We start from the raw sequence: 12,448 nt of genomic DNA, 5'->3' as shown, positions 1-12,448 counted from the left end.
GCTGTACGAGGGGCTGCACAGCGATGTAGCCCTCACGGGGTGATTTGGGGGTAAATGGATGAAAACAGCTTTAGAACAGCGCTGTTTGGGGCGGTAGAACCGCTCCCCGCTCCACGAGCAGCGGCGGCCAGGGGCAGGGGCAGGGACACGGCCACGGACGGGGCAGGGACACGGGCTGGGGCAGGGACACGGCCACGGACGGGGCAGGGACACGGGCCAGGGGCCGGGCCCGGCGGGGCGGGCGGGGCTCGGCGGGAAGCGAAAGCGCCGCGGAGAAGGGAAGTTGTGAGCGCGGCCATGGCCGCAGCGCCAGATCGCGGCCCGGCCAGCCAGCCCGGCCCCGTCCCGTCGCCGCCCGACCTGCACTCCGTGCCCATGGTGGCGCTGAACTACGGCGTGCGGCGCCGCCTCGGCCTCTACCTCAACCCGCGGGCGGCGGCGGCGGCCGACTGGACGGCGCTGGCGGAGGCGCTGGGCTGCGAGTACCTGGAGATCCGGCGGCTGGAGGGGCGGCCCGACCCCACGGCCGCGCTGCTGGAGGAGTGGCAGGGCCGCTGCCCCGGCGGGGCCACCGTCGGCCGCCTGCTCGACCTTCTGAAGAGCCTGGGCCGCCACGACGTTCTCCTGGACCTGGCGGACAGCGTGGGTGAGGCGGGGGGACCCGACCCTGCCCTCGGGGCGGCGCCGCGGTGCTTCCGTGGTGCCTGGAGGGGGCTGGATGTCCTGGGGGGATGGTGGTTGTGGTTTGGTTTGGTTTGGTTTGGTTTGGTGATGTTAGGATAAAACTCTAAGCAGAAAAGCGCTTCCCAGACTGTGGAGCGACCCCCTCGGGGTTTTCAGAGGAGCTTCACAGATCCCAGGAGAGGAGGGAGAAGCTCCTGGGGTCAGTTTTGGACCCCTCTCTTGTAAGGAAAGACCTTGAGGTGCTGGAGCGAGTGGAGAGAAGGGAACGGAGCTGGTGAGGGGCTGGAGCACAAGTGTGATGGGAGCGGCTGAGGGACCTGGGGGGTTCAGCTGGAGAACAGGAGCTGAGGGGAGACCTTCTGATCTCTGAACTGCCTGAAAGGAGCTTGGAGCATGGAGGGGGTTGGTGTCTTCTCCCAAGTAACAAGCAATAAGATGAGAGGAAACGGCCTCAAGTTGCACCAGGGGAGGTTCAGATTGGATATTAGGAAAAAAATCTTCCTGGAAAGGGCTGTTGGGCATTGGAACAGGCTGCCCATGGCAGTGGTGGAGTCACCATCTCTGGAGGGGTGTAAAAGATGCGTGGACGAGGTTCTTAAGGACATGGTTTAGTGCCAGAATTAGGTTATGGTTTGACTCGATCTTGCGGGTCTCTTCCAACCGGAATTATTCTCTTCCATGATTCCATGCTGTGCTATATTTCTGCTAACTGTAATCTCTGCAAAGTTATCTGAAACCTTCAATAATAAAGTTCCTGCTTTTCAAAGGATGCTTTGGGCCAGGTCAGCCAGGAGGCAGCTTACACAGACAAGGGCCAGTGTGAAAATGATGATGCGTGAGTCTAAGGAGAGATGAGGGATGATGGAAGGGAAAATATATCCTTGCAAACTGAAAAAGAATTGTGATAGAGTCAGCGAGAAGCTGTGAATATGGAGGTCTTGGTGCTGTTTCAATAACTCATTCTTTACAGACTCTCTGCATTCTTCGAGATGGCAGAAATTCAAAGGGAGGTGAGGGAAGAACTGTCGTCAGAAGGGGAAATTCATTGCCGAAGGATTTCCAAGGCCAGAGACTCCGCTGAAGTCCTGTGTTGTTTAATAGTTTACTGAGTTAGTGATGAAGAAATGGTAAATGTTACTTCCTGTTACAGACATAAATGAAGATGTAGAAATCCATCTATGTAGCCTGACCAAGAAGCGATGGAGGACCATACTCCCATGATTCTTCCTACTCAAGAACACCCTCAGAAAGACTCGGTTTTGGGAAAGACAAAAAATCGATGTGTGCTTTGTGATCCACGCATCAGAGGTTCAGAACAAATAGCAGAAGCTTCCAGTTGGGTGAAGGGGCTTCACAAAAACATTGGCCAACACCTGGGCTTCTTATGGCCCTGAATTCGGGAGCTGGACCCCTGGAAGGAAAGGTGGTGGATGGTCTGTGTCAGAGCCTGAAGAGACAACAGCAGAAAAAGGGTGAGGAACAGGAGCTTCAGCAAAGTCACAAGCTTAGCGCAGTGGTGGATCGTGCTGATAAGAAAACATGGATAAATTCTTGGAAGAAAAACTCACCGAGGGTTATTCGAGACACAAATATTGCCTCTGACTCTAGAAATTCCTTAACTGCAAATCATCCAAAAGATAGATTATAAAAATAGATTGTAGATTATACCTAAAAGATAGATTACTTTAAGAAAATATCACTGTATTCTTATTTCGTACTCCTGTTCTCCTCTAGGCATGTGTTCTTGGCTACTCTTGTGGGCAGGATGCTCGTGTGGATGGACCCTCAGTTCCTCTTTTATTAATTTTGGTGAGGGTTGCAGCTGTGACCTGTTGCTGGCACACCGAGCTCTCGCAGAAGTCGGAGATATGTACCCCGTAAGAGGAAAGGAAACGGGTGGTTGTGTGCACTCTTACATAGGGCGTTGCCTGATGCCAAGGGCGTCTTTGCTTACACCGTCAGGATTGGTGCGGCGGGACTGAGCTCAGAAGACATCGGTAGGGAGGTTTCTGTGCTTTCGTTTTAGGAGGTGCAGGTCTGGGGCAGGATTTGGCTGCCAACATGAAGGCAGCTTAAGTCATTTGAAGGGCCTCAGGATGTCCTACACGGCCTCTGCCTCCTGATGGACACAGGTTGTCCATAGGTCTGGTATCACTACCAGATATCTCGGACACTCGGGGACCTCTCAGGTGACACCTGATGCCCTTGTCAGCCAAGCTCCTTTGAGCATCCCCATGAAACACAACTCATTGGTGCTGTGCAGCTCGAGAGGACGTTTGGTTTGTGGTTTCTACTGCAGAACCGGTTCCCTGTCTTCTCGTCGTGTGCTCCATCCCTGGCTGTGCTTAGGATGCTAAAAATCGGTGTCTCCTGCAGCCTGTTCCACTTTTGGCTGCTCTGCACAGCGGGGCTGGAGTTGGCAGCTCCCCTGTTACACTATCGGGGGGACAGGTACTTGCTAGATGCAGTTTTTCCATCCCCCAGCATCTTTCTCAGCAGCTTCTTTCATTGTACAACCATCTTCAAGGATGTGAAACTCTTCACTTCAGTACGTTCGTGCTACTCTTTCCAGCTGAAACTCAATGATTTTTGTTTCCTCCTGCCCTGTATAAAAGTGCTGCTTTCCTGCTTGACAGTTACTGGGTCTGTTTTCTTTCTGATCTCATTGTGCTAATCATTTTGCACTTGAGGTTTCATGTTCTTAATCTTTCTTTCCGATCCCTCAGGCTTTTGTTTGAGCACTGGAGGGATGTAAAGCCTGCACTGTTAGTCAGGTGCTGGGTGCAATGGGATAACTCAGCTTGGGGGAGTTTCTTGCTACTTCTTTATGTTGGTTTGCATCCTTTTTCCTGTATAGCCAGGCACTGTTTCCACCTGGGGACTAATCCGTGCCACGTATTGAATGTCTTTCATCCTTTCAGGTTCACTGGACCCTTCAGGTACGATAGGGCCCCCAGTTTCCCCTTGTAATAAACCCAATAGGCTGTGGTGTTTTGTTTTCAAAGCTTTGCCCAGCTCTCAGGTTTATCCCATAGGGATAAGTAGGGTCTGGGATTAGTGTGATGCCATCAAAACTGGGCTTGATTAGATGAATCGGGAGGACTATTTGTTAACGAGTGTTGTGTATCAGCCATGACGATGTGGTGATGAGCCCCAGTCTAGAAAACTGCAGGTTGGGCCAGAATAGGTGCCACTTCCACAGCTGGGGGAAGCGAGAAGAAAAGACATGGAGCAAAACCACTTAAACATTTCTGTGCTGAGCGCTGGTATTAGTATGCCTTTAAATAGTTGCCTGTTCTTGCCTATTCAGCAATATTTTGGATGCCAATCCTGGCTGCCTAGGTGACCACGGCACTTGTGAGGCGGTGCCTGCGTGTCAGTCCTTCCCATGGAACTTCTGAACCCCTCGGCCAATTCAAAGCGGTTTTGATCGTGATCTCAAAGACACTGGTTGAGCCGACACGCAGTGTGTGCAGCTCAAGGCAACAGGCAGCTGGTGGAGAGGTGGGACGGTGCTTTAGTGAGGACAGGCCTGAGATCTGAACGTTCTGGCTGGTGAGGAATGATTCTGGCTGGTAAAGGCTGATTCTTGTCTCTGCAGGGCTGGGGAGGAGAGAGGCAGGTTGGGGATGCCTCAGCCTCAGGAAAAGCTTTGATCAGATCTGACACTTCAGTAGATTGGGGGTAATCCGGTCACTAGATGCAAAACTATGAGGCAAAAGCAGAGGATGGGGTTTCACCCACCTCCGGCGCATCAGCAGATCCTTTTGCTGCTGCTACCGGGGTTCTCTGTAGCGGTGCCAGCCCGACTTCTGAGTGATCCGTGCTCTTCTGATTGCAACCTGGCTTTTGTTTTTTCGCTCTTAAGTAAAGGAGAAGGCTCTAGGGAGCTCCATCTTCTTAATTCCTGGTTTCAAATCTCCTCTTACTTTCAAGTTATTCTCTAGCTGCGTATTGCAGAGTGGCAGAGGCTGCAGGGTTTCTGGTCACTTCTCCAAAGACTTTACATTTAGATTTATCACTTTTTTTTTTTAAATCTCTTTATAATACACAGAGTCACAGAATATCAGGGGTTGGAAGGGACCTCAAAAGCTCATCCAGTGCAATCCCCCCATGGAGCAGGAACACCCAGATGAGGTTACACAGGAAGGTGTCCAGGCGAGTTGGAATGTCTGCAGAGAAGGAGACTCCACAACCCCCCTGGGCAGCCTGAGCCAGTGTTCTGTTGCCCTTACTGAGAAGTTTCTTCTCAAATTTAAGTGGAACCTCCTGTGTTCCAGTTTGAACCCATTGCCCCTTGTCCTATCATTGGTTGTCACCGAGAGGAGCCTGGCTCCATCCTCATGGCACTCACCCTTTACATATTTATAAACATTACTGAGGTCACCCCTCAGTGTCCTCTTGTCCAGCTCCAGAGCCCCAGCTCCCTCAGCCTTTCCTCACACGGGAGATGCTTCACTCCCTTCAGTATCTTTGTTGCCCTAATAGATCTGTATCCATCACTGTCCTGTTTGGGAACTTCACAGCAGCGAACATGACAGGATTGCCTTTCAGTTATCCTGGAGGGGATTGACACACCTGCTCTACCTGAGCCAAGGACCATCTCCACTAGTTGTTGGATAATATAAAGCCCAATTTTAGGGGCTCAACAGAATTTTACATGGTCTGTAGTGAGTATGTGTATTCATTGTCACCGGCAGTTATGACGGAGGCCGGGGTATGAATCAGCTTGTGTGTGTCTGCATTTACTAGTAAAAGACAATATGAAGAGTTCTAATTAAGAATTCCCCCTCTCCCCTCACTTATTTGATTTTAAATACTCCAAAATGCATAACAATGAGAGCAGAGTTGAGAGCTGTTACACACATGATGCTTTTTAAAGTGTCTGGGATATACTAGAACCAAGGATAATAGGAGGAGGTTGGTTTAAAATGAATGAAATTAGGTACTTCTTTACACAGCAAGAGCAAGCTCCAGAAATTAATTGTTCGAGAAGGTGGTGGAGGCAGCATCAAGAGGTTCAAACATGGGTGAGATAAATTCTAGGTACCAAAAAACCAGACAGGGGGTTTCCCACTAATATCCCTCATCTGTGAAACAGCTGTTCCTGTTTTAAAGAACTCAGCAGCGTAAAACCACCATCACAGGAGCTTCTCATTTTGGGTGTGTGTTTTTGCAGAGGAGGACTGTCGGAAGTACTTGCAGAGGAAGCAGGAGCAGGCCGACCAGCCCCTTCAGGTGCCAGCGGTGGACAGCAGCGTGCCGAAGACGTCGGAGCTGATGGGCATCACCACCAGGGACGATCCGTACGGTAAGTGGCTGATATCTCATGATAGAATTGCCTTCATCTGTAGCAGATCCCCATGAGAAGTGCAGAAAACCCGTTTGCTTTCGTTACTCCCCACAACTTTTCATAGCCTTGGCCAGAATGCTGGTCGTCAGCAGGCATTTTCATTGTTCCTGTTAACAGAATCACAGAGTGGTTGGGGTTGAAGGGACCTCTGGGATCATCCAGTCCAACCCACCTGCTCAAGCAGGGTCACCAGAGCAGATCACACAGGAAGGTGTCCAAGTGGGTTTGGATGTCTCCAGAGAAGGAGACTCCACAGCCTCTCTGGGCAGCCTGGGCCAGGCTCTGGCACCTCAAAGGAAAGAAGTTTCTCCTCATATTCAGATGGAACCTCCTGTGTTTCAGTCTGTGCCCGTTGCCCCTCATCCTGTCATTGGGCACCACTGAACAGAGTCTGGTCCATCTTGACACGCACCCTGAGATATTTATAAACATTGATGAGATCCCCTCTCAGCTTCTTTTCTCCAGCTGAACAGCCTCAGCTCTTTCAGTCTCTCCTCATAAGAAAGATGCTCCAGACCCCTCATAATCTTTGTAGCCTCTGCTGGACTCTCTCCAGTAATTCCTTGTCCTTCTTAAACTAGGGAGCCCAGAACTGGGCCCAGAACTCCAGATGTGGCCTCAGCAGGGCAGAGTATCGGGGGAGGAACCTCCCTTGACTTGCTGGTCACACTTTTCTTAATTCCTTAGGGAAGAGAGGAGAAGCAACCCTGGGAAATGCTGTACCCAGGAACGGGCTGGCACAGAGGCCACAGGACATGTGTGGGAGGAAACTTCCCAGAAATGGGTCCCTGAGCACAGCCTGGCACACAGCAGCAGCTGCTGAAAGCTCAGCAGGTCGGAGTCAAGGGGAAGGACATCAGAGCCCCGTGCCTTGGCTGTGCTGCCCTGTCTTCAGCAGGTGTAACCAGCTTGAAAAAAAAAGGAAGCCAGGTTTGAAGCGGGGCTGGGTGTGAAGTTGGGGGAGAGGAAACAGTTTCTGCATGCGTGTTTGTGCGTGTGTTTCCTGGGCTGTGTGTGCAGCTGTGTGCTGAGGCAGTGAACATCCTACTCTTCCCGGATGAGGCCACATCTGTGTCTGGTGCTGGGCTCCTCAGTTTAAGGACAAGGAATTACGGGAGGGAGTCCAGCGGAGGCTACAAAGATGATGAGGGGTCTGGAGCATCTTTCTTATGAGGAGAGAGTGAGAGAGCTGGGGCTGTTCAGCTGGAGAAGAGAAGCTGGGAGGGGATCTCATCCATGTTTATAAATATCTCCAGGGTGGATGTCAAGAGGATGGACCAGACTCTGTTCAGTGGTGCCCAACGACAGGATAAGGGGCAACGGGCACAGACTGAAACACAGGAGGTTCCATCTGAATATGAGGAGAAATTTCTTTCCTTTGAGGTGCCAGAGCCTGGAACAGGTTGCCCAGAGAGGCTGTGGAGTCTCCTTCTCTGGAGACATTCAAACCCACCTGGGCACCTTCCTGTGTGACCTGCTCTGGTGACCCTGCTTGAGCAGGTGGGTTGGACTGGATGATCTCCAGAGGTCCCTTCAACCCCAACCACTCTGTGATTCTGTGACAGACAGAGCAGCAGCTGAGGCTGAATAGAGATGTGTCTCCTCACCTCTTGAGTTGCTCCCCTGGCTAGCCCGACTTTGGATGGCCACCTCTGCCGTATGTGGGGACATCATTAACCCTCCCCAAATGTCCGTAGACCAATTTGCTGCTGTTTGTACATGGCAGCGTTGCCTGATGTGACACCCAGATTAGCATTGTGCCCCTGAAGTTGAACCCTCAGCTCGATTGACCTGGCAGCCAGTTGCCCTTCTGGTTGACTGGATGCTTCTTGGGCTGAATCTGCCTGCTAGGTTGATACTTCTCTCAGCAGCTTTTAGAGCCTGACCTATTTTTTCACTGCGGTAGGCTTGAGCTGGCATCAAAATTTGAAAATATGTTGTGACATTGATACAGTGAAAAAATAACACAGTGGGAAACTATCCAGCAGTATTAAGGCACTTAATTATGAGAAACATAGCTCTTAAAGGATAGCACTTTAATATTTCATTAAATGCTAAATAAACAAGAGCTGCCGGCCATTAATATCTTTGGAAAACAGGGTCATTTACTTAGGATATGACTTCAGGTACCCAAGCTTGACATCTTAGCCATAAAAATCACAGTTTCCAAATTTCAAGGGCTGCCTCGTAGCTCAGTAGATGAGGGATGTGAGGACATTGCTGGGTGAAGGGCCTGCAGGAAGGTTTTGGTTGGGAAGTTTGAATCTCTGTGACCTGAGCTAGAGAACCAGGACCCAGAGCCACAAGGATATTTTAGATGCCCAACTCCCAGTGAGATCCAAGAGTCGTGTCCTCTTGGGTACTTTGCTCCCTCCAGCTCTTCCCACAATCTTCCTCTTCCACCATCCCTGTGGCTGGATGTTATTCCCTCTGCAGATTTTGCATGTCTGCATCTCAGCTGCCCTTCACTGCCAGGAAACGTGGGTTAATGTGAACAACCCGGACTGTGAAACAAAGTGATGAAGGCACGGACACGTTACCTCCTGTCAGCCCTGTTGTGGGCAGGAGTTGGGGCTGAAGGGGACTTGGGTTGGTAAAACGTTAAATTTCCTTCACGAATTGGGCCAGAGCTCGTCTGTCAAAGCTCCCGATTCTGAGTCAAAGTCTGTGGGAGCTCGTAAAAGTTCACTGCAGGAATTACCTTCGTTTGTAGTAGATGACAGCTACATTGTGAATGGTTTCAGGGAGCGGAACAGAGATGTTTGATGCCTTCATCTGCTACTGTCAGAAAGACCTTCAGTTTGTCCAGGAGATGATCAGGCAGCTGGAACAAACGGAGTTCAAACTGAAGCTCTGTGTATTTGATCGGGATGTCTTGCCGGGAACATGTGTGTGGTCCATCACTGGAGAACTTATAGAAAGGAGGTAAGTGAACCGTGGTTGTCGGGGACATTACATTACCATTACACCTGCACTGTGGTGCAGTAAAAATCCGCAAGGATATCTTTATGGGGTTTGTTTTACGCCCTTGGCTCCAGAAGGAAGACTCGAGCATCCCTACAGATGTTGCTTCTTAGCGTTCACAAGGAAGATGCCACTACGGTGACGCTTGATGCTATGGTGATGCTTATGCTTGATGCCTTTTCTCTGGGCTGGAATATCCTGCAGCCGCATCCGTGGAGGTGATACAGACATGAATATTGCTCCAGGGTGCGTGAGCTGCACCCCATGGTGTGGACATTGAGGGGACAGCACTGGGGTTTGGCTCTGCCGTTGAGGATCCTTCAGACCTGTGCGGAACTTAGACATGGTGGGAGCTTTGGGATGTGAAAGCAACTCCCCAGATTGCGAGTGAAAAATCCCCAGGCAGGTGTTTGGGTTTTAAACATCAGCCTTCCAGAGGAGGTAACGTGGTACTAACAGACCCTCACAACGCCCCACAGGCTGTTGTGTGGCGTAGCCTTCCGGAAAGAGCCCAACGTGTAGTTTACAACCAGGCACCTCAAATGTAAGCAACTAATTGGAGAATAAAGCCCAAATTTATGAAATCAGTGGATTCACAGTAATATGAGCACAATAAAGCTCTGTCCAGTTCATTCTAATATTAAAAAAGTAGCAGTTATGCGCAGTCAATAAAGGCAGCATGCAAGCAGGTAATAGTTAGTAATATATAGGGGCTCAAAGATTGCACAGACAATCTGGACCTAGTGCGATATCTTCATTTTAAGTATACAAGTGTGTACCTGCAATCAGGTTTTTGTGTGTAACGTCACTGTCGGTCAGAAGTCCGCGCTCTGTCGTTAATTCCTGCTGGAATGGAGCCGGGTTCATTTCTCCACCGCAGCAATCCAGAGGAATTCATAATTGTGCCAGCGAGAATGAGAAGTATCTCTCTTGACATTTTATTTCTTTTTCCTGCAACTGCTTTATCTTCAGGTGTCGGAGGATGGTGGTCGTGGTTTCAGATGATTACCTAGAAAGCGATGAATGTGATTTTCAGACCAAATTTGCTCTTAGTCTTTCCCCAGGTAAGATCTCACAAATATCCCATTTAATATTTCATATCAACATTATAATTTTTCTTACAGTAACATGTCCAGCTGAGATCAGTGCTGTACTACTGGGCACTGCACAAATGCAGAATGGGGGGTAGTCGCAGATGTGTTTAAAGGTCAGATAAATACAGGTGGAAAATAGATAACTGATAGTTACAGAACCGGTGACTCGGTCTCAGACCTGGGTTCTCACCATTGACCCACGTTTCACGTGTGCGAACGTCCACCCAGGCACAGGGTTTGCCCTGGGTGAAATGCCCCTCGCTAAGCAGAGATTTATCGCTATTAGAAGCAGCCTTTAAAACTAACCTGGCTGTTAATCCATTTCATACAATGGCTGTTAATCCACCGAACACCCCTAGCATGTTGCATCAACCCCCATTCATCAAGATTTGGAGCAAAGTCCTTTTAGTTCTTCACTAGTCTTTTGTTGGCATCGTATCTTTCATTAGAACAACAGGAAAAGCAATGCCATTCTGTAATTGTAGAATTGTAGCATCATTTTGGTTGCAAGAGACCCTCAAGATCATCGAGTCCAACTATTAACCCAACACTGGCAATAAACCACGTCCCTAAGAACCTCATCTGCGTATCTTTTAAACCCCTCCAGGGATGGTGACTGCACCACTGCCCTGGGCAGCCTGTTCCAATGCCCGACAGCCCTTTAATGCCCAACAACCCTTTAAATGACCTGAACTCCACCAGTAAAAACGTGTTTAAGTGCAGGCTTACAGAAATCACAGAGGGACTTGTTTGCGTGGGGTAACTAACACACAGAAGGGTTTGGTGGCAAGTTCTGGGAACTCCACAGATTACTGAAGCATCTGCTGCAGTTACACAATCTTAGTTTCTTGCATCATCCCGGTCTCAGTGTCATCACTTGTACTGGGCAGCGTAGTGTGGCTGGTAGCGGGTGTCCCTATGTAGAGTTACAAGGGGGGTGGTTCCTTTTTAGCAGAGCTGCTCCTTCAGGCAGCAGCAATCCCAGAAGAGCTGTCTGATATTGTGCATGCCTCAAAAAAAGCAGGTTAGCAGAGTGATTCCCCCGTGCAGTCGGTGGGTGCTGTCTGCAGCCTGAAGGAATCAGGGTGGGAGGAAAAAGAATTGGAGACAACCCAGCAAAGCCGACCAGCTAGAAGCAGCGTCGTCTCTGTTTTGTCTCTTCCACCTGGAGGTGGTTTGGACTGTTTGTGTTCCACAAGAAACTGTGCTCTGTTCTTCTATGGCTGTGGTTCATTAGGCCTTATCACACATAGAATCACAGAGTGGTTGAGGTGGGAAGGGACCTCTGGAGATCATCCAGTCCAACCCACCTGCTCAAGCAGGGTCACCAGAGCAGATCACACAGGAAGGTGTCCAGGTGGGTTTGAATGTCTCAGAGAAGGAGACTCCACAGCCTCTCTGGGCAGCCTGGGCCAGGGCTCTGGCACCTCAAAGGAAGGAAGTCTCTCCTCATGTTCAGATGGAACCTCCTGTGTTTCAGTCTGTGCTTGTTGCCCCTCATCCTGTCATTGGGCACCACTGAACAGAGTCTGGTCCATCCTCTTGACACCCACCCTGAGATATTTATAAACATGGATGAGATCCCCTCTCAGCTTCTCTTCTCCAGCTGAACAGCCCCAGCTCTCTCAGCCTTTGCCCATCAGGAAGATGCTCCAGACCCCTCAGCACCTTTGTAGCCTCCACTGGTTCTCTCCAGTAACTCCCATCAGAGCATGTGCAAGATGGGGCCCTGCTATGTATTTAAGTGAATTGGTTTTGGCAGAGGGCTTGCAATGCACAACTGTGCTCTCCAGGGTGAAAGCCAGTTGCATTATCAGGATGAAATCTGGATCTGGTGATGTGTTTGAGAAAATGGCCAGAGGATCTGCGGGTGGCTCTGTGTAACCCTCTGCCTGTGTGACGTGTCTTCCAGGTGCTCGTTCCAAACGGCTGATTCCTGTCAAATACAAAAGCATGAAGAACGAGTTTCCAAGTATCTTACGGTTCATTACAATTTGTGATTACACCAATCCTTGCACCAAAAAATGGTTCTGGACAAGACTGGCAAAATCCCTCATGCTGCCGTGATGCGAAGTCGTGAGAGCTCGACGCCGTTTTTGTCACCTGTCCTGGCTGTGCTTTCAGATCGTGGTGTCAATGACACAGGGTCTTTTACCACTTCAGAACGTGGATCCTCACAGTTGGTGTTTGGAGACTGTGACCAGGAGCAAAGAATTTTCTTCTAGCACTTTTTTATAACTCAGAAGGGGAAATAAAGCAACTTTGTGGGGTGTTTGTGTTTGAGTCAGTGAGCAACAGCATCCAGCATTTTGTGTTGTAAGCACCTTCACTCAAAATATAGAAAATATACATT

General features: G+C 49.8%; 1 protein-coding gene across 1 annotated transcript; it reads left to right on the top strand.

Annotated features, from left to right (window-relative positions):
• Positions 1–297: 297 nt before the first annotated feature.
• Positions 298–12,162, top strand: MYD88 (MYD88 innate immune signal transduction adaptor; the record flags this gene model as incomplete). Its single annotated transcript, XM_080340415.1, has 5 exons — positions 298–646; positions 5,864–5,995; positions 8,782–8,962; positions 9,974–10,065; positions 12,008–12,162. The coding sequence occupies 5 exons, from the start codon at positions 298–300 to the stop codon at positions 12,160–12,162; spliced, it is 909 nt and encodes a 302-aa protein (XP_080196541.1).
• Positions 12,163–12,448: the final 286 nt, after the last annotated feature.

The sequence above is a fragment of the Nesoenas mayeri genome, assembly GCF_963082525.1.
Source record: "Nesoenas mayeri genome assembly, chromosome: 2".
Lineage (NCBI taxonomy): Eukaryota > Metazoa > Chordata > Aves > Columbiformes > Columbidae > Nesoenas > Nesoenas mayeri.
This window is presented reverse-complemented; position numbering and strand designations above follow the sequence as displayed.